We start from the raw sequence: 23,273 nt of genomic DNA, 5'->3' as shown, positions 1-23,273 counted from the left end.
TGAAATGTATATTGCATTACTGTGTCTTACCGAATGTTGTATTGAAGTACAGTGATGGCAACCATGTTATAGGTTTAAGAATTAAACTAGGCCTAAATTATGCTACATCTTGAAGAGCTATTATTTTATTCGTATTATAAGTAACATACATTGAAAAGTTTGCAATGAACGCTTCCTCTGGTAGAGTGAAAATGAAAACAGCTTCCGCTGCGTTGTCGGCATGATTCATCAAAACACTGGTGACTGTGGTGCTAGAAAATCTGGACGTCACGGAACTTTTTATATTTAATTTAGTGATTTCTGGTTTGATCTGTAAAAGAGTTACATTATAGAGTACGGTATTACACATATTCTTTGTGTAAACACAGGTTAAAGAGGAAATACGATACACGTCTGTGAAAGGGATACAACATGACTAACTTAGCTTTGAAAGAACTTAAAGAAGTGTTTTACTTTCATAGTAGATAATATAAAGACTTGCTTAAAGGTTTATAATTGCGGTAAGAGGGGTCTTAGGTCTCAGACAGATCAGAAATGAACTACTGTTATCTTGAAAAAAAATTGAACTCTACCAATAACCCTTTTGGTGTTAGAACGATCTTCTTTCCGAAATAATTCGTGAACCAACCGCCGTTTTAAAATTTAGAATAAAAAAATCATAAATCCTAATGAATGACTCCTTTTCCAATTGTCTTTTATGAATAAAATAATACTAAATAATAAACTACTAAAACTAAATATTTTCAAATTTAAGTAAAATTATAGAAAAACAACAGCAAAGATAATTGACGATTCGTTTACTCATATATTAATTTCTTTATGATCCGATTTCTACATTTACAATCAGCAGAATTTCTCATGGAAACTTTTGTCTAGCGTGCTGATATGGAATATCAATTGTAAATAATTAAGTTACATTTAATGGAAACTATAATTAATGATAAAAGAGAATATAGAAATATAAAAGTTCACAACAATTTCAGATGTAATCATACACAATTTATAACTTACGTGTGCTGCAGTGCCTACATCTCTTTCCACTCTCTGTAATATAATTTGTTTCAATTAATTAATTATTACTGCAAGCTCTTTAAATTCTTAAAGGCCAGGTGCGGGCAAAAAATTTCTATTGATCATACATTCAAATAATTATTGATCTATAGTTTCCCCTATGTTTCATAATTATTGGGATTTTATTTGTGTTACACGAGCTTGTTGAAAATAAGCACTTTCTTATCAGTGGGGGGATAGTTCAAATTACACAGTGAAATCTTTATTTTTTTTGTACACAAATTTTGTAAATAGAGAGGCATTTTATAATAAACGGTGTGGTAAAAAAATGTTATCAGATGACTAAATATAGGTAATATAACTTGAATTTTACATTTCTGATATTTTTATTCAACTTCAGGTTTTTTTTTTCATGCTATAGCAAAAATTATCCACCGTATATATACCGTCTTTTTTTTACCTTCTAGGGAGTCACCAGAAATGTTATTACATTAGGTTAAACTACCTAACTACTGAAAAAAGTCTTCCTGGTTTTTATGGCAAAATTTTTTGTATTTGACCATATTAAGGAAAATTCATTTCTGTTTCAAATATTTGTTTTGTGTACAATTAACCAGATATTATATTTAAAATTCATGCCTGTACCTGAGCTTTAAAACATCATTAATGAATAATTAGATAACACCAATATTATAGTATACATTAAGGTCCATCAAAAAGACTGCCGTCTAGTACAAAACATCCTGAAGATATCAGCATGTTTAAAAAACCTTTAAAAAATAGGTTCAAACGGTAGCAAAAACACATCCAATGTGTGAATCCAGTCGTCTCGAAAAATGTACTCGTTTGTTTTAAATGCAAAATGGCAGCCAATTATGTACACTGAACCAAATTTATATAGTCCTATAGTCCAGTCAAAATAGTACCTTCACCCACCACTAATTGCAAAAGAATTTTTTTTACTACAATACATTTTAGTATGGTCCCCTAAACACTATACTAAAAGTCCCCCAAAATCCCAACATGGGAAATTTGTCTAATTTACATAATATGCAAATTAGCATTTTTTCATGATGAATTAATCTATTTTCTTTATAAATGTGCATAAAATGCTGCAATTCAATATAACTAAGCAGTAAAACTCACATTTTCATGGTCAATAGAAAGATTAAACACGCGTTAGGAATAAATTAGAATAAATTTGCATATTATTCAAAATTAACATTGCAAATGTCGTATTTTTGTTTTAATAGTGAATTTTCGAAATGAAAATATGCATATTAATAACATTAATAGGATTATGTATAATTTGTAATTAGCTCCTTCATACAGTAATCACGCAACAAGGATCTTGAATTTGGATTCAATAAAACAATGTCTAAAGAACCACATTGATTTTAAAATTTAAATCAAATTTGCATATAATTTAGGCAAACTCGGATCATCTAAAGTGTAATATTGTTCTTGATTTTACCTGTTTAAAAATAATCGGGAAAAATAAAAAACTTTATGATTCTGGAATTTCAAATGTTGTAAAGCATATCAATCATTATCACTGAGATCATCTATATCTACTGAAGAAGAGTTTGTGCAACTGGAACCTTTGCACACCCCACATATCCATGTACAACTAATTGAATATAGTTTACAAGTGCATCTGCAAGTACTGCAACCAGTTTTGCAGTTACATCTGATTTATCTTGATCAACTTTTCAGGTGCAGCCGGGAGATGTGTGTGCAGCAGTTGTCCATTAGTTACCTTCCATCTCCATTCTTCTGCTTTCATTTGTGCAGCAGTTTCTTTCTTTGTATCTGAAAATATACTCGCAGACTATGGTATTGTGTAGCTGCAGATGTTGGAGGCAATGTCTGTGGTTCAACACATGTGCTACTCTTTGCCACCTTCTCACAGAATCGCTTGTACCGTAGAACGTATATACTTTCACCATACTTGCCCTTATAGAGATGAATCAGAGAGTCCTCTCCTGCTGCAATTATATCTTTCTTTGTCGCACCCTCTTTAGTAACCAGGTCAGAAAATTGCTGGAAATCAACACTGTTCTGGACTTGCTTCAGTGCTACATTTCCGATCTATACCAAATACTCTCGACGTTGTGTCGCATCCAAGTAAAGCATGCACAAAGAAAAGTCTGGAACATAATTTATTCCCCAAGATCATCACTGTTTTCTGTATGTTCCATACCTTGTGCTTTTTGGTGTTGGTCTTTATTTCTGGTATAAAAAAGAGGTCCTTCTCAATTGTATCTCCATAATAGCAAAGCAGGATTAGCAAATCAGATCGTCACCAACAAGAACTCCCTTGCTGACTCAACTGCTGTCTTGACAATTAGGATATCTGCATCTCCTTTGGCATGAATTGTTGTATAACCTGCCTTTTCAAGATGTAAACTCAGCAAATGAAGAAATCGTTGCTTGTTTACTTTGTTGGTCAGAAATTCATTTTTCTTCTTAATTAGCAAAGTCTCTCCTGTAAACAAAAAATTTGGTCCATTGGAACTGCCTGTATGTCTGCAGTGTGTAGCATCTTTGATTGCAGGTCCATCTTCATAACCATCAAATACAATAGTTGGAATTCCATACCGACTTGTCACATATGATACATATTTATGACAAATAGTGTCAAATGTTTGACCTCTTGACCATGATAAACGTTGCAAGAGGGCACCACAATCAAGCACATAATGTGGATCATTAGGGGGGGGGGGTCTGTCTGATTCTGCTTTACAATCTCCCAAAGGGCATCGGCTAGTGTCGCCTTATTTGCCTCCCTTGGAAGCCCAACATTATCGAATAATGCAGTTGGATGACTGCAAAATTCATATTTAAATAAATTTGCGGGATCTCCCACCTCTTCACGTGTTGCGATAACACTTAATCGCTGAAAGAGTAATTGTGGATCAACTGGGACTGGATCTCCGCAAATGACAACAGCTGTTTTGGATCCAAGTGTGACTGCTTGTTTTTTTCTTTGGAAAGAGAACTCATCAATGTTCTTTCCAACCATCGATTCAAGTATACGCTGGCCCACAGACCTTGCCTGGTCAACATTTACATTGTCAGTAGCAGCAACACCACTTACTATGCTACGCAGTGATGACTCACTACCAAATGGATCCCACTCCTTGAATGCTTCGATTAGTTTATAAGTATCTTCTGTGTCTTTTTTTTGACGAGATTGTGATGTGTCTTTGTGTTGCTCCCTAGTGTTGTAGTTAACACTGGTGAGCTCTTGCATTGCAAAGTTTACCTCGGCACAAGAAGGCATTCCCAGTACCCAGGTCAACCGATGAACTTCTGTCATGCTTCTACCTCTCGTTAACCCACCACTTGTTTTGACACTTCTCATTAGGACTTGCTCAATAATAAGATCGGTAGATAGTCCTGCCCAGTACCGATCACTTCTTCTAATCACATGAAAACCATTTATGAAGTTGGTGCAGACATTGGGGTGAGTCTTTTCGAGTTGGTACATTTTTTGCAAGTACAGATACGCAGATTTTGTGTACAGGTTATGCCCAGCCGCAGCAAAAAAAGGTAACATATCCTTTACTGCTGAAAGATGTAAAGTCCAATTCCCACGTTCAGCTTTTATGAATTTTTTTAAAACAGCAACCATGTCCAAATATTGCAACCAGAGTTGGGCAGTCCTTTTATCACTAAGTAAGTTCCGCTCGTCTTTCAATCTATGAGTAATTCTTGTAAGGACATCTGAAGAGGAAAGGTCAATATGAGCGTCGGGATCATTTATTAGATTATCCAAAATCTTACTGGCTTCGAGCAAATCTTGATCTGGCCGTGTGTTTGGAATAATGTCAGCATCAACTTCTATTTCCACTTCTTCTGAATGTTCTGTTGTTTGATCGTTCTCACAGGTTGTTTCCGTGTCTCGATTGTGTTGTAGTTGATCAGGTTGAAAAGGGGATATAGGAAGATTATATGCATTAGCTAGTAATATGGTATGTAAGGCAGCATCAACCAAGAGATGTCCTCGGACTGCTCTGGAGATTGCTTTTCCACTCAGCATGCTTGACGGCATTTTCTGCATATGCTACTTCAAGGATCACTTGTAGACCACTTCCTGCCATAATATAACCAATGTAGCCCAAGAAGCTCATTTCCATATGTAAGCCCCCTAGTCTCAGAACAATGGACTTCAGATAACTGCAATCTGGCTCTGATTCGATGATCATCATGGCTTTCCACCAAAGTGGTTGATCAAATGTAATAACCAGTGTGACATTGTATGACTTAGCTTGTTCACAAACATACGAGAGTGTGGAGAAGATACATGACATGTCAGATGGATTTAAATCTATCATGAGCAGGAATCGCATCGATGATTTTCCAGGATAATTACCATGATTTACGGCCTGCATTAGACCTGACCACCCAGGCATTTTGGGGCGAAGAGCAAACGTCCCACAGAAGATCAACATGATACGTTGAATCATACACTTCCATTGATTGAAGTCCTGTGTGCTGGGATTTGAAAGTTTTGATGTTAATCCTGCCTACTTTGATGATGTTGTAACTGACATTCTAGGTACAGGTTTATGTAGACATTTTTCTGGTGTAAAAGTGGCAATGAGTCCCATTCTATGAAATGTTCCAAAATGATTTATATAACTGATTCCTAACAATCTGGATGCAGTGTATGGTAAAACCTGAAATTCATGATGTACAATATTCACACATAGATGTGATGACTTTTTTATATGGTTCATGTATTCAGGAAAACCCCACTTGTTTGTTGTATATTTGTGTATCCAGTCTATTGGTAATTTGCATATTTTGTAAATATTCATAAACTGTAATTTGATTAAGGGTATGACTGTCTTGTTTATATATTATGAATACTTTTGCTGACTTTCTGATATATGACTTCTAGTTCATTTATATTTTCTGCCAAAACCTTACCGGTACTTGCTTATTTAGTTAGGTGCTTCCAGTCTAATGTTTGTACCCAGAATAAAGGTACTTCTATTTATGAGCTAATTTGCATATTATGTAAATTATATGCATTATACTGAATTGAAATAAAAATATGGCTATCATGGTAATTGGTCATTAATACTTCTGAACATTTAATTGTTTAAATCAGACCATCCAAACTAAAGTTTTAGCATAATTCTGATCTGTTTTACACAATTTCAATAACTAATTTGCATATTATGCAAATTAGAATCAAATAATTAATTTAAAAGTATGTTTATCTTGTTCACTGACCATGACAACATACCTTTGAACACTTAATTTGTTTCAATTGGACAGTCCAATCCAAAGTTATGGCAATATTTTGATTTTTTTCTAATGGCGGAAGCTAATTTGCATATTATGCAAATTAGCAAATTTCCCATGCTTAGATTTTTGGGGACTTTTAGTATGTTGATTAGGGAGCCATGCTGAAATGCACTGCAGTGAAATAAATTCTTTTGCAATTAGTGGTGGGTCACCCCCTTATATTTGCTAGATTGACTGGACTACTAGCCAGAGACGATTATTTGGTTTTGTGAACCCATGTCATTCGAGCAGTAATGGATTACGACGTCTCTCACTTAACTTATCTGCTCTGTCAATACATATTATCTAGTATGTTTTTATCTACGACAAAGGTTTGATTATAAATGAATTTGACATAAATAAATTAGACCGAGTAAGTAGTACAGTTTAATATTAGTTTTAACATTGATCAAATCAACAAAGTAACAATGCTAATGATGTATACAACGTTACTTACTTCTGGAGTTTTATCTATTTCGTTAACAGAATTCCGTTTCATGGTAAGGAAGGCTGACACAGCACTGGCATCATTCACTAACCAGCTGGAGATCAGTACCAACACCAAAGGAAAATATGCATGCATTTCCATCTAAACACGAAAACAATTTACTATCAAACAATATAAATGTTTGGAGAATGTTCTGTATCTTGCATCGTAACTAACTACGCGAAATAGGTGAAATTAAAAATACAACTAAATTTATTTTTCCTTTTGTGTGTGTGTGTATTGGACAGCCAAACGCGGAAAAAAGCTGAACTGGACACCTAAATAACGTGCTCACGAGCCGTATACGTAAACTGAACCTCCCGTTTCCTACCACCAGAACTAATGTTCAAAAAAGAGGCTTGAACCTGTGCCCATCTTATGGGTATGGTTGCGGTGCCTTAACGCATGACCACTCCGCTCAACCGGCTGCAATAGACTGGATTTTGTTTAAACTACACTAATTTATATTTTAAATACTGTTGAAAAAGGCATTCTCAATTATTAAGCCTATTTAAAAATATAAAAATATAAAATAATAATATAAATAATCGACGTAGGCCAACTATTATTTAGATAATAGAATAGTATGTATAGCAATCAATTTTATAAAATCTCACTTACCTTTCAAGAAGTAGGCAGCCAATAGACAGTCAATAAATTTCATTCATTTCAATTTTATAGCAGAGTTCACAGTTGATTTTTTGTAACTAGCCAATAGCGTTAGACAATGACAATTAGGAAATGGTAAGGTAACTCCGTGAATAATTATGAAACTTGTCAGTTTATAATGTTTACTTCCGACCATAAATGCCTACTTAAATTCACCACGTTTGTACAAACATCTGATTATAGGTCCACTGAATGTTCCTTAGTAAGGGATCCTAATGGAACGGGAAAAGAAAAATGAAGAAAAAAAAACATTTTAAAATAGCTTTATAAAACTGATTCAAAACGCGATGTCGATTTAAGCGTTATTAATATATACGGTACGTATGTGGAAGAATATTTAAAGAATGTATACATTGTAAGATCAATGAAAATAAGGCCATATACATGACTGAAGTCGCCTGCTCAAGTTAGTGTTTACCGACCGACCAACCAACCAAAATTGCTGAACATGTTTAAAAATGTTTAAAAAGATTTATATTTTTTTAATATACACGTGCGTAACCTGTCACTTTTGACGTGCTCGTATAACGTAAATTTGAGTTGGAAAGTGAATCAAATATGATGACATTATTAAAGAAAGAAAGAGTGCGTACTTTAATTTTAAGCGCGCGTACGCATGTGTTATATGCGCTACGCACGTAATTGTATTGTCATATGGTGCAATATGACCTTGAATGTATGAGTACCAAATTTTATTTAATTGTGATTCATGCTTTCTTGTGAAGATATGATTACAAACGTGATTTATTTAAATCTTGCGTAGATTGCGTAATTTTTGATTGCGCACCGTGAAAAACAACTACATCGAGTCCTGGTCATAAGGAATATACTCTGAAAAATTGACTTAGCTAGATGAAACTGATATCAAGACACGGCCATATACAAGTTAGTGTTTACAGACCGACCAACCGATCGACATAGTGAGCTGTTGCATACGACTAAAAAACACCAAATCCAGATTTGAACCAGGAATCCTAAGCTTGACATGCAGTTACTTTACGATTTAAATCCGAATGGTGGATAACTTCGACTCTTTAAGGTCCTCCTTGTGGTCCTGTGGACGATTTTCATGGAATCGATTGTAGGACGATATGTCAATCAACTCAACAACTATTACCTATAAGCAGATGAATCTACTTGCAAGTTAAACAGAAACTAAACATTGAAGCAATACTGATTACTACAAGATGACATTATGTAGGCCCCTATTATATTTACAATGAATGTAGGCATTTATCTGTGACTCCCTGGAAGAGGAAGAAAGCTGACTCAAATAAAAGATGATGATAGTTGGGCATGTATTTGTAACGAACGTTCGATTTGCACAATAATTCCCGCATCGGCTAAATTGTTCTGTATATATATATATTTTTATTTTAAGCCTATCCTGTAAGTTTCTCATTAAAAAGATGTAATCTTATCTTCGATAACAATTATCCGATGCATCTCATGATGCAAATAACCTGTGACTACGGAAATATTTGAAACCACACAGTTCGATACAAACAATATAACATAAACAAAATCTCCTTACATTACATAATCGCGTTCGTTGCTAACCACTAACGGCATAATTTTCTCACACCAACAATTTTTTTTTATGTATCTTTACTGCCCCAGTACACCACTAGCACAATGTACAACACTTCGTTTATTTAAGGTAAAAACAAAATAAAATAAAAAACTAGAATATAACTAAAACTATAAGACAATAAAAAAGAATGAGTTTATAACTTTAGCAACTTGTTAATGTTATACAATTGTGATTGCAATCACGGGAAAAACAAACGATTATTAGAACTTGACTTTGAAAGTAGGGGGAGGGGCAGATTATTTTACTATTTAGTCCAAACGTTCAGTCGTCATATATTATTTTTTTTATGAGATAACATTTCTTTTCGAATCAGCACATTAATAACATAATGTAAGCTTTTTATGGGTATAATGCACGATACCAGTGTACCTGTATTACAACGCATAACATTTAATGCACGATACCAATGTACCTGTATTACAACGCATAACACTTAATGCACGATACCAGTTTACATGTATTACAACGCATAACACTTAATCTAACAGCGAAAACATTTCAAACCACCACACAATAAAAGAAATGGGACAATAATAACGAAGAGAGAAAAAATATAAACCATGTTCTATTGACCGTTTTTCAACATAACCAATAAAAACCAGGCCATATATACATGGCTGCAGTCACGTGCTCAAATTTGAGTTAGTGTTTACCGACCAACCAACCGACCAACCGACTGACATATTGAGCTGTAGAGTCGCGTTCGCACGCGACTAAAAACTTACATTAAAAAAAAACTAGCAATTTGTGAAACTAAATTCTAGTAATCGTTTGAAAAAGTTACGTGGGTACTGGAATTCACTGCTGCACACTTTCTATTGACAATTTTTGTTAAAATGGCCACATTCATGGAAAGGACACATTTTAAAATGGAAAACACATTAATATTTTCCATTTATGGTGCGTTCCCGTTCGTTAGGTTACTATCATATGCATTTACTCGAAAGGTTTTGTATTGACCGTTTTCTAGGAAGCAAACATTTCTAGTGGTTTCTTTTTTCTTGCAAAATTGGTTTCCGTATATAATTTATCTAATGCCAGTACATCCTTTTTAGTGCACTATAATGGGTACTTATAGTTAACCAGAATAGTTTTGTGCAACCTTCTAAGAAAATTGTTAGAGGTCAAAGTAAGTTTCACATTTCTGGTAGGCCTATTATTTGTTTTATATGGAATTATTTTCAGGTGGATGAAGAATGGTTTACAACATAGGCCTACTAATTCGCATTGAATAAACAAAATAGAAATATTAGTAAGTTTTTCAAAAAAAGTTGGCAAAAAAAAAATATCTAATAATAATGTAGATTTGGAACTAACAGTGAGGTTGGGCCCTACTGGTGGTACGCTCTTTACTTTCTTGACTATTTTATTTATTGTAATTGGCTATTCGTTCACTCGAGGTCCTATTTTCCAAGGTGAATATAGACCTACTCTGTAAATAATTTGTTTATTTGTTTAAATTATTTTAGTTAAGTTCTTTTTTATTGTTTTTTTTTTTGTTCTTTTTGATTCTTATAGGTTAATTTTTAAGATATTTTCTTTCTTTTAAATTTTGTTTACTTGTATTAATATATGAATATGGAATTATAAAAGTTATTTTATGTGAGGCATCCTAAAGGCAATGATCTGCTTATTGTAAAATGTTTGTTTTAATGCAATTAATGTTCACTCATTTAATCTTCATTACCGGTATTTGGCAAAACACTAATATAATAATAATAAAAATATTATTATTTAAAATTTCCAATTTAAAAATAAATAAATAATGAATAACGGAACCGCAGTCCTTTTTCGACAATAGGGAGCTTTCGCATCGGGACGGTAAACGAATGGATCATTAACAGATCGTAACGCAGACTATGCAGACGCGGGTTTAGTGGGCGTTTTGGAAAAGTTTCTGTGTTAGAGCCTGGACGACTAAGACTTAGATTTGCGAAGTTCAAAGGATGAACTAAAAACACCTAATTAAAACCTTACAAGAGGCGAACGAAGATTCTTATTTTTTTTTTTTATGAGTCTATAAGAATGAAAGTGAAATCACAGCCTATATACGCATACGCAGATATGATTAATTATAATATAAATTTTATAAATAACCGTATCCTAATCCTATGTACCGTCCCATTTCGTCTATCGTCCAGATGCGAAAGCTCGGTATTGAAAATTAATTGGAGGGACCATAAACTAAAACGGAAAAAATTACTACAAATCTACCATTATGTTTAAATTTTTCTCAAAATAAATTAAGTTGAACAATCTAAGAGTAGGCCTACGGTCATTCAATGTCAATTTGTGACTTTTGCAACAGCGCGCCAGAAATCAGATGCTGCGTTTTTTTACTCGCTATTAATAATATAATTTAGATTGCCTTTATAATTATGATACACACATCAATATATAAATTATGGTTAATTCTGACATAGTTTTATTATTTATATAAAAAAAATAATGATGATGCAATACACTATGACGCAATCTGTGGTAATTTTTGTTTTTGTAAATAACACTTGATTGAGGTCGCACTACAAGTAATTCTTAAAAGTTTTGTAGAAAAGCTATATTATTTTATTGGTGGCGCTGTTTAAAATTGTACACACCACCACCACACCTGCGTTTTTGTTTTTACCGGTTGTGTTCTCGTGGCACATCATCTGTTTACAAAAATCATGGTTTTAGATCTTGATTTATTCCGTGAAGACAAGGGAGGAAATCCCGATAAAATACGAGCAAATCAGGCAAAACGTTACAAAGATGCCACTCTCGTTGATAAGGTTGTAGAAGCCGACACAAAATGGCGAAAGCGTAAGTTCTGATGCACACGCATGGCCGGCCCCGGTTCGCGGCCTGATCCTAGGCCTATCTCAGCCTATAAGGCCTAGGCCTAGCCTAGTAGTGCAGGCCTACATACATAATACTATCCGGCTGACAGCCGCCTCAGCCAAGGTTTTTACTTAGTAGCTTACTAGAGGACTAGGCTTGGTCTGCATGCTATCTAGTAGGGAGCCTATAGTAATCAGTAGAGTAGGTAGGCCTATAAATAACTAGATATATTACTATAGATAGTTTAAATTAGGCCTACAGTAGTATAAGTTAGACCCTAGCTAGGTTAGACTAGCGTAGGCCCTACTACTAGGCCTAGCCTAGTACTACTACTAGTAGCTAGGCTAGTAGTAGTAGTAGGGTGGAACGTAGGGTAGCCGATCACTCCGGCCGCCGTATCAGTTTAGCGCGATGGTATGCACTCCGGCCGCTATTCAATTCGACTTCCTGTGCAAAGGGGCCGTTAGTATGGAGCGCCCATATCTACGTTTTCTATACTGTTCAGTGTTATAACAAATTCTTGGTGAATTTAAATGGAACTAGTTGAATATTTATTAGCAACAATTTTACTTTTTTCATTAACAATAACATTCAAAGAAGTTGGAACTGCTTTTTCTTTCAAACTAAACTTAATTAAATTCAATAATAAAATAATAATCAAATACCCGTCTAATTAATGCTTGAATAACACTATTTAATTTCTTTCTATGTACATTTATTTTTATAGCTTTACATTTATTAACATTAAAAATTTGTTAAAACCTTTATTTTTATAACACTTTATCTTGCCAGTACCCATACTTACTAATTATAGTTATTAATAACAATATGTAAAATATTAATTTATTTATTTCAAATAATCAATTTTTATTGATGTTTGTTATAGTTAATAACAATATTTACAATATTAATTTATTTCAAATAATCAAATCCGTGTAATTAATGTTACCTGGAATTGTATCAAGAAATAACATATTATTTTTGTACAGTCCAATTTACAATGATTTTATATTTTAATTTATATATGATAACAATAATAATTATGACATAGGCCTAGGGTACATTGCAATAAATTACATTAATTAATCACATTACAATTAATATACTAGCCTATTACATTTAATTGGATACAACACATAAATTATTTTGTTTTAGCATTAGACCTAATTTAAAACACTTGCGATGTTGTTGTGATCCTGAAAGAGAAAAAATATACTGTATGATTACAAATATTTATTTTGATTCTCTACAAAAAAACGTGTCTCAGTTGTAAAAGACTCATTGGGCGCTCCATAGCTGCGGCCGAAATGAATCGCGGCCGGATTGAAGCGCGGCCGGAGTGATCTGTATTCGAACGTAGCCTACGTGGCACTGCAGTTTCGCACCTAAAAGGAGGCACTGATGGACTAGGCTAGACGTATTATAACTGACTTATCATCATTGCTGTATCTGTATGCATCCCAACAGTAGCCTGCCAAAGTTAGTGTGTTACAGGCTTTTAGGCTAGGCCTTGATTTAAGAGGGACTTGTTGACTAATAACGTCACAAATGTATCTTTTCTTTACACTATCATCTATCCTTATACAAATATTCATAGTCACGTCATAGTTTTTTGTACGCCGTGGTTAGGATTCCGCAGACATTCCAAAAAAGCAAAAAAATGGAAATTCCATTTAATGTACACGCACTATACCCCTCTTGTAAAAATCACCACGTGTATTTATCGTGCGAGCCGAACGGTTGTTGTGGTAAGTCACAGACACCAGGCTGGGCCGGCTCTGCAGCTTGTCGTAAGTAGAATGTACCACAATACTACAGATCTCCCTGCCGTTACATGTACATTTTTGTCTTAGCGCGCGTAGAGTCGGCTGGGTTCCCTTCTACCTGGACCACCGACGTCTTACATGCGAGCATGGACTATGATGCGATGCAAGTGAGTTATGACTGCAGATAAGGAACAATCGTACTCGTTCATATTTGATTGGTTATGAAATATAAAGGCGTATCGTCTTTTAATCGTAGTTTCCAAAAATATTGTTTCGTTATTTTTGTTTACTTATTAAATATTTTGAAAGTGGGACAATTCAGGGGTCGGGCGGGACAGCAGGACACAACATCAAAAAGCGGGACAATCCCGCCGAAAGCGGGACAGTTGGAATCTATGATTCCGGCACCGGAACTCAACTGCCCAGCGTTAGGGAATCCGACACGCTATTGCGCATGCCCAGAGCGAGGTAATCAGCGACTCTATACTCTACCAGACTAACAACGATGGATCATTTAATAGCTGCGCGACGGCGAACTAGCCTCGATGCCTCCAGCTTTATATATAAAGTTTGTAGAATTATGAATAATTATAATTTACATGACTAGTTTTATGATTTTCCAAGTACAAAATAAAATATTTCATAAAACGCATTATACTGTACATAACATGCAATCGTATACAACCAAGTTGATTTAATTGACAGCAGCTGCCGCGCACTGATTCTTATCAATATCATAATAATTATTTTAATGCGTAGCGTAGTCGTATTTTAATTATTAATTCATGTATGGCCTAGGCCAAGTTTCATCCATCGCTCTCTCTCCCGCGCGACGATTAACTAGGCTACAGTAAATCCCTAGTTGTAACACTCGGACTCTTGGTGGTGTGGTGTGGTGACATGCGCGGTCTGTGGCACTAGTGCAAGCTATAATTACTTCGCTCTGGGCATGCGTTTGTCGGATTCCCTAACGGTGGGCAGTTGAGTTCCAGTGCCGGAATCCTAACCACGACGTTTTTCGTATTCTGAATACAGTAATAAGAAGTTCCGAAACTAGGCTAGGCCTACTGCCGCTGCACTTACTGTGGTATTTATTGTCATGTTGGACTTGACGGACTTGCGCAAACAAAATGTTCATTGATGACGTTAAATCAATCATGTCGTTGTTTGGCCAGAATCCACATTTACCGTGCAGTATTTTCACAAAATTGAATCTTTTTATCCTTGAACAGATTCGCCCGTCCGCTCCGCGTTCTGTGTAAATTGGCCTTTATACATTTTGCGATAGATCTGCCAATTGACATATTGCCACCACTCACTCACTGGCCTTATAATTTGTTATTCTTTTTTAGTTCGTTACCAGGCAGACAACTGGAACAAGCAAAAGAATCTATGTAGTAAAATAATTGGCGAAAAAATGAAGGTAATGTAGGCCTAGGCCTTATTATTACATTTAAGAATTAACCAACCTTAACTCAAAATGTACCTAGTAGTATGGTGTAGGCGTCATACAACATTACTGATAGTCTTTATATCAGACTCATACAATAAACTGAATAGTGTTGCGGAAATGGCCAAAAAAAACCATAACCTTAATTAACTTTAGATGATATGTGTTTATGATTGTGTTATAAGAAAGTTGATAATTGGCTGATAAAAGACATCCTTTGCATAAAGAGTTTTCAACAATACTGTGCACATAGTAAAGTCTGGTAGACTGAAAGTGATGTTTATAAAACAACTCAATGAAAAATTATTTTTCATAGACTCAACCACTGACAGGGGCCAGAAAATGTAACCCCAGTTAGAGAGATTTTACCATGTTTGTCAAGGAAAACATGATTTGTATTTAAATTCTGTATGTTAAAATGTTGGTATTATTTCATTTCTTCTTCCGTACATGACTCTCAGATAGCCCCTAGTTTTACATCCATACCATTAAGCTCTGTCTATACTATCAAACTTTATGAATAAATGTGAATATGCCCATATATGGACATGATGATGTCATATCACTACCATATTTGGGAATATCACTACCATTATTTGGGTACATCACACTTTTTTGTCAAACTAGTTTGATGATAGTATAGACAAAGCTTTAGTTACTTGGATTAGTTTGTATTGCTGGTATCAAGCTGATACAAACACCATCTGTATCTTTAGAAGCAACTAAATCACACTTGAGAAATGTCAAGGTTCCCTTTTCTCCTCCAGGGCTTACTGTACTACTATACGGTACGTACAGTATATTACGAATTTACCTTTTTTTTATTATTCAGAAAAAAGAGCCTGTAGGTGATGATTCAGCCATCCCTGAAGATGTGGTGGCAAAATTGGATTCTCTGTCAGATGATATACTTAAGGTACAGGTAACAATGCATCATGATGCAAATATGTCTTCATATAAAAACACAAACTATACTGTACAGTACAAAAGCAACAGATAGAAAAAAGAGTAGTAGCTGCTTGCTATTTTTTATTTCACTTTTATTTTACCTCAGTCAAATAAAAGAAAAAATAAAAGATAATCTCATTTAGGAATCTAAATTTCCAATAAATAGCACTTGTGTTGGCTTTCTCTCTTAGATAAAATAAACAGCACGACGTAAACAATAGGAGGTAGGTACTGTGGTTTGCTCTCGCCACCGATTGTTTGAAATTCATTACAAACTGTGCCCCTACCCCTTTTCTTACGCTTGGATCTGCCCATGTGGGAAATAAGATTGTTTTTAATTTTATATCAAGATTTACATGCATCTTAAATATAGATTTGTAAATTTCTTTCTAATTATTCAGGTTTTAACAGTAAATCAAATAAAGAAAGTGCGGCAACTTATCAGCGATGCTATGGTCAAGTGTGATGAAGATAGAATAGAGGTAGAAAGGATACGAAAAGATAGTCTGTGGGAAATTGGCAACTTTGTGCATGACTCTGTGCCTGTCAGCAATGATGAGGTATGATTGGATATTATATACCACATGTTTTAAAGTGTTGCCATCTGATTGGTTATTTCTTCTTCTTCTATTTTTAAGGAGCAAACTTCATAGTTAAAGGCTACTGCTCCACTAAGGATCCCATTATGTCATCGGTAGCCAATGGCGCTAATACGTCTGTCCACGACAGTGTGTGTGTATGAATAAACTAGTACACCGGGGTAACCCCCTACTCGTCTCGAAAGATGTACTAGGTTCTTTAAAGTGCACATGAGCCAGATGTACACTGGACCTACGGTTTATAGTCCTTTTCCAAGAAGACTTGTTCTACCACCAGAACCATGGAGCAAGTGAGCCTCTAACCCTTGCCAATGTTATGACTATGAATTTCGGTTCCACTGTCTTAATCGATTGGCCACACTAACTCATAGGCTAGCCTGTAGTATATTTTCAACTATTTCTCCTGCAATCAACTTTTTATAGAGCTTCCATAATATTTGGAAGCTCTTTTTGTGGAAAAATCCATGGATATATAAAATGAAGAACAATTGTTTTCTAATTGAACACCATTTATATAATTATTTTTGCTTTACGGTGACATTTTAACCTGTAAAACTGTTCAAATGTTATGGAAGTGAACTCTTAAGAAAGTGTATAAACCTTGTAGTAAAGTATTTTGAATGCCCTGATTACAATTTCCGAAATTTAGAGAGGGCCCGAGCTGGCTGGGCCCTGCTTTAATGTAATGCATTATTTTTAGATGATTGCACTTAATATTAAATTCGATTTATTTCAAACATTAAAAGAGTTTATTTTTTATTCTTTAAGGATGAAAATAGAGTTGAAAGAACGTTTGGAGATTCATCAACTAGAAAGAAATACTCCCACGTTGACCTCATCCACATGATAGACGGAGTTGAATGTGAAAAAGGCGCTGTAACGGCTGGAAGCAGAGGCTACTATCTAAAGGTATTGATCATTTTTGGATCAAACACGTATGGAAGCGTCCTCCCATAATGCAGCTAGTAAACGTATGTAAAGTGTCTTACAAGCAATGCGGCGAACGTTACGTTCAGTAGTCCAATGTCCAACACACTGCACTACATGCCTCTACAGTTCAGTTACTACAATTAATAATACTAATATGTCTGTACAGTACTCACTGATTCCTTGGGCTTGAATCTAACCCTAGACATGAGCTCAAGTCCCATATAGGAACGCCTACAGGCTAGTGATCTGGACGTTTTTTATTCCTATCTTATAACCTTTTGACATTTGCAAAACTTAACAACTTCTCACATGTTCTCAATGTACTTTATAGACTTTATATGATTGTCAGAGTTAGAGTATAAAGCTGCAGACTTATCAATATTAAATTAAAATGCATGTTATTTAAAATTGTATAATCAATAAAGATATTATAAATAAATACTTACTTTTACTTTGTATCTTTAGGGTCCAGCAGTGTTTCTGTCGCAAGCTATTATTCAGCATGGCTTGCAATCTCTTTACAAGAAGGGCTATGAGGCCCTATATACCCCATTCTTCATGAACAAACAAGTCATGCAGGAGGTTGCCCAACTTAGCCAGTTTGATGAGGAACTTTACAAGGTTTTTTACAATTTGTTATTTTGAAAATTGCAAAATAATGATACTTTAGTATATAATTGATTGATAAATTTAAATGAATGGCATGAGCTGAATGATGAGAGGTTATGTTTTATAAAGGATATATAACCTTTCATCATTCACCAAATGCAATTTGTTTTACCATTACACGCATATAAAACATTCATTATTTGTTTTATAATATAACATCTAAATAGATTCCTGTCATTTGAATCAAACAAAAAGTAGGCCTAGCGAAGGCCTACATTTGATTCAAATTGAATAAAATAGTAATATTTGGTTTTTAATATTTATATTAAATATTATTATTTATATGGATTTTATAAACGCACCTACTGTAGTGTTAATTATGTCAACAAACGACCAAACAATCCTAGGCCTACAAAGGCTAGAACGATTAGAGGCCTAGCCTAATACTAACAGACCTAGCTAGGCTGAAAGGCAACAATACGATAGGCAACTGGAACTCATCTAGGCTAATTATTTTTTTTCCAACGATTCCACATCTTGTAAAGATGTTCCCATTATTTATTTAAAATCCTAAAATAAATTTAAATGCCTTTTTGATCTAAATTAGTAGATACAGTATATATCTCTCCAAAAATGTACTTACGAAACCAGTCACAACAATAATATTCGTGGCGAAGGTACAAAATAGATGGCGCTGTTGTATTTCAAAAGCAAAGGTAGAAATATTTTCCAAACGCGAAAATAATTTTCGCATCAAATTTCAATATCAATATCAGGTTATTGGAAAAGGCAGTGAGAAGGCTGAAGAAACGGTCTATGAAGAAAAGTACCTGATTGCAACTTCTGAGCAGCCAATCGCAGCTTACCATAAAGATGAGTGGATGGCAGTTAGTGACTTACCCAAAATGTACGCTGGCTTCTCTACCTGCTTTAGACAAGAAGTCGGGTCACACGGAAGAGACACGAGAGGGATATTTCGTGTTCATCAGTTTGAAAAGGTTTGTGTATGATGCTTATGGTTTGTCAATTCACCATAGTAGAGTTATGGCTTGGTGGATTTGATGCTTGGCTACCAGTCCAATTGTCCTTGGTTCAAGTCCTGCGTTGTCAGGATATTCCATTCCATTCCCAAAGACATAGAATAAGACTTTGTCTATGTAGAAGATCTTGTGTTTATTTGGCTTGTGAACAGGATTGCCACCTTTAAGAAGGACAGTGAATGATGATTCACTTATGGTTATTCTTGGCAATTTAACAAATATAAACAAAACCAAATTACAACAGATCATATGAATTATTAAAATAGTATTACAATTTTAAAAATTCACTTATGGTTATTCTTGGCAATTTAACAAATATAAACAAAACCAAATTACAACAGATCATATGAATTATTAAAATAGTATTACAATTTTAAAAAATTACAGTTTTAATACTTTTAGTACTATAATTGGAACAATGATTGAATCTGTCCACAAAAACCCCCAACACAGTGAATAACGCATCCATTCTTAGTTTTATTCGTTTTGTTTTTAAGGTGGAGCAATTCTGCATTACTTCTCCTCATGACAATAAATCCTGGGAAATGTTTGATATGATGATTGCCAACGCTGAGGAGTTCTGCCAATCGCTTGGACTGCCATACCGTGTGGTCAATATTGTGTCAGGTAAGACACTTGGTAGTGGTGTTGGTGGTTGAAGGATGATGTAGAGGTGATGCTGTACCTAGTGTCTAGTGGTGTGTAAATGTAACTTCGGAGTCTGGTGTTGGTTGTATCTGGAGTGTGATTGCTTAGTATGGTGGAGTCATGTGAAGCTTCTGGTGAGGAAAGGAATCAGAGAATTGGTTATGAGAGTACTCTGAGCCTTAACTATATGATGTGTATCGAATCTAAAGATACTGTTTTATACTAGAATCTATTATATTACTGTTTCTGGAAGTTTGAAAGTACTGTAATATATTTACACAGTACATGACAGTTGCTAGTTATTACAGTAACAAGAAAATGTTCCATTTGTGTGAGGAAATTTGTTATTGGTAGTGGGTCTAGTCAGAGGTTGTAATATACAGCACCTGATATACTGTAAAGATGGCTGCTGTAAAAAGAAAATTGTTGTGGAAACCTTGCTTGTCATTATTGTGATTTTTGGCCTTATTTTGGTTCTAACAGTATAAAATACCATGCGGTAGCGGTATTCAAGACCGTAGACCACCACAAGTTGCTGTAGAGTTGGATTTGGAATCTATTTGAATTGATGCAAAGTAGCCTCAAACAATCATCTAATTTTTTAATTTACAGTTTATCTAATTTATTTAACAGGCGCTCTTAATAATGCAGCATCAAAAAAATTGGACGTAGAAGCATGGTTTCCAGGTGGTGGCGCTTTCCGAGAATTAGTGTCATGCTCAAATTGTACCGACTACCAATCAAGAAGACTCCTAGTACGATATGGACAGGTTAAAAAAATGAATACACAGGTAAATCAGAGTTACAATGTGCTTTTGCTTACATCATATCTTGTACTGAATACAAATCATTGTTATTTGCTATGAGTTGTCTTGGTACAGTAATAATCCACAACTAGCATGGTAAGCAACTGTGCTATATTGTATTCTCACCAATATGATGTACCAGATGTAACAATATTTATCAACAAACTCTTAATAATTTGTATCATTATTAGAAAAAAATATACATTTGTCAGTCATAATAAGATAAGCATTGTAGTATGTGCTATTTAAAATATTCTATGTTACAAATTATCTAAACAGCTAATAAATGTTTGGGTGTTTTACGGGTTTATTACATGAGTAGGTTGTTTTTTCAGATAAGACATAAAATAACACAACAAATACAAAAAAAGTCTTTATTTCAAAAAATATGTTGACCAATACCACTACTTTTTGTTAGTTTAAAGAAAAGAAATAATCTCTGGTGGCTGGTATATTTTAAAAAGCTCTAGACACAGCTGCATGTAAACTAATAGACATATGCAAAATAGCTGACCTGTCCATTATACCAGAGGGGTGTTTATCACAATTTTAAATTTGAATTGTTGTTTTTTATATACCTGGGTAACAGGCTGAGTATGTGCACATGTTAAATGCTACAATGTGCGCTACCACACGTGTCATCTGCTGTATACTTGAAAATAATCAAACTGAAGAGGGCATTGTTGTTCCTGAAGTTCTAAGACCATTTATGCCTGAAGGTAAGTCAAAAATTAATTTTGTTTAAGTAAAATAAAAACAAACCATCTAAAGACTTTTTGTTTGCATATGTTGAGGTGTTGATTAGCCATGTATGGTTAAGATGATTAATCATTTAGTTTGAATTCAGCACTTTGTAGAGTGTACTGCTTGTTATTCTTCAAGAGCTTTTATGTGTGAAACTAAGATAATTTGTTTTTAGCCGCATGGACGCGACTCTATAGTTCACTATGTCACTATAACTAGCTAATTCAATTTTTCACAGTATATTCCTTATGGCCAGGAATCGATGTGGTTATGTTTTCACGGTGTGCAATAAAAAATTATGCGGTCTATGCACGATTTAACGAAATCACGTTTGTAATCATATCTTCACAACCATGAATCACAATTAAATAAAATTTGGTATTCATAAATTTCAGGGCATAAATCATCATATGGCAATACAATTACATGCGTAGCGCATGTAACGCATGCGTACGCGCGCATAAAATTTTCAAAATTTATTAATTAAATAAAATTTGGTACTCATAAATTTCAGGGCATAAATCATCATATGGAAATACAATTACGTGCGTAGCGCATGTAACGCATGCGTACTCGCGCTTAAAATTTTCAAAATTTATTTTCTATGAAATAAGAGTACGTTTCAGGCAATTTTAAGCGTTTACAAAATTGCCATGAGTGCGGAGATTTTTGCGTGCGCACTCTTTTTGCCCGATTTCTGTTTTCTTGACTTACTTTTCAACTCAAAATTATATTATACGAGCACGTCAAAAGTGACAGGCTACGCACGTGTAAATTAAAAAAATATAAATGTTTTTAAACATTTCAACATTTTTAAACATGTTCAGTAATTTCGGTCAGTTGGTAGGTTGGTCGGTCGGTCGGTAAACACTAATGAGCACACGACAGCAGCCATCTATATGGCCTTGTTTGTATAAAAATACTGTATATGTAATAATAATAATAAATACTGTATATGTAGCTCATGTATATGTTGTGTTCATTGCAGGCTTGAAAGAATTAATTAAATTCACTAAACCAGCACCAATTGAAGAACAACAAGGAAAGAAACAGAAGAAACAAAAAGAAGGAGGAAAGAAAAAAGGAAAAACAGAAGATGTCTCTGCCAAGGTTGAAGACATGAAACTAGAATAACAATATTAAAAAAGATGTTTATTGGCCAAATACTTCATTAACACACTGAACTAACCATGTCCATTGTAAAGTAAACAAATAACGAAGGTTCAAGTCAATCAATCACATTAAAAAGAATACAGAATACATTCCTTATTTTGTTTAACCCTGCTTTCCTAAATGTTATTATGTTGCTTTCTGTCAAAAACTAGATCACAACCGAAAGGTGGAACAGAAAATGTTGACCGAAAATCACAGCAGTTGTAGGCTGTGTACTTGGTTTAGATTGTGGATAATTGGTGTCATATGATGACTGGGTCATTGATATTCAATCGCATTTCATAAACTAGATTGTTGATATTTTGTCACATATATAATAACTAGATTGGTATTTAAGTTACATGTCACTCAGGTTATATCTAATGACTAAAATGTCAATATTTAGTCTCATGTAGTGACTAGCGATATTTGGTCACTTTTAGTGAGTAGCGATATTTGGTCAAATGTAGCGACTAGCGATATTTGGTCACCCGTAGTGACTAGCGACATTTGGCCACACGTAGTCACTATCGATATTTGGTCACATGTAGTGACTAGGTTGTCGATATTCAGTTACATGTACGTAATGACTAGATTGTCGATATTTGGTTAGTTTGCAATGGCTGCAATATCGCTCTTCATGTTTACATGGAATGCCCATCTTGTTTATATATTCAGGTCACATGTATTAACTAGATC

At 34.5% G+C, this 23,273-nt stretch overlaps 1 protein-coding gene across 2 annotated transcripts; it reads left to right on the top strand.

The window, feature by feature from the left end:
* Positions 1-11,663: 11,663 nt before the first annotated feature.
* LOC140058787 (serine--tRNA ligase, cytoplasmic-like) lies at positions 11,664-22,760 on the top strand. 2 transcript variants are annotated; one of them, XM_072104528.1, is made up of 11 exons: positions 11,664-11,864; positions 15,001-15,071; positions 15,931-16,014; positions 16,448-16,606; positions 17,414-17,554; positions 18,041-18,196; positions 18,961-19,182; positions 19,722-19,851; positions 20,506-20,663; positions 21,268-21,397; positions 22,411-22,760. In XM_072104528.1, the coding sequence occupies exons 1-11, from the start codon at positions 11,729-11,731 to the stop codon at positions 22,554-22,556; spliced, it is 1,533 nt and encodes a 510-aa protein (XP_071960629.1). In that variant the 5' UTR covers positions 11,664-11,728; the 3' UTR covers positions 22,557-22,760. The 2 variants fall into 2 exon arrangements, with proteins under 2 accessions (XP_071960629.1, XP_071960628.1); XM_072104527.1 differs by having other exon boundaries at positions 18,961-19,188.
* The last annotated feature ends 513 nt before the right edge of the window (positions 22,761-23,273 follow it).

This window comes from Antedon mediterranea, chromosome 9 (genome assembly GCF_964355755.1).
Source record: "Antedon mediterranea chromosome 9, ecAntMedi1.1, whole genome shotgun sequence".
In the NCBI taxonomy this organism is placed as follows: Eukaryota; Metazoa; Echinodermata; class Crinoidea; order Comatulida; family Antedonidae; genus Antedon; species Antedon mediterranea.
This window is presented reverse-complemented; position numbering and strand designations above follow the sequence as displayed.

Coding starts and splice junctions, on each gene's coding strand:
- LOC140058787 (XM_072104527.1), top strand. CDS start 11,729: ATGGTTTTAGATCTTGATTTATTCCGTGAAGACAAGGGAGGAAATCCC. Junction 16,015..16,447: donor TGTCAGATGATATACTTAAG/GTACAGGTAACA, acceptor CTAATTATTCAG/GTTTTAACAGTAAATCAAAT. Junction 20,664..21,267: donor TTAAAAAAATGAATACACAG/GTAAATCAGAGT, acceptor CCTGGGTAACAG/GCTGAGTATGTGCACATGTT.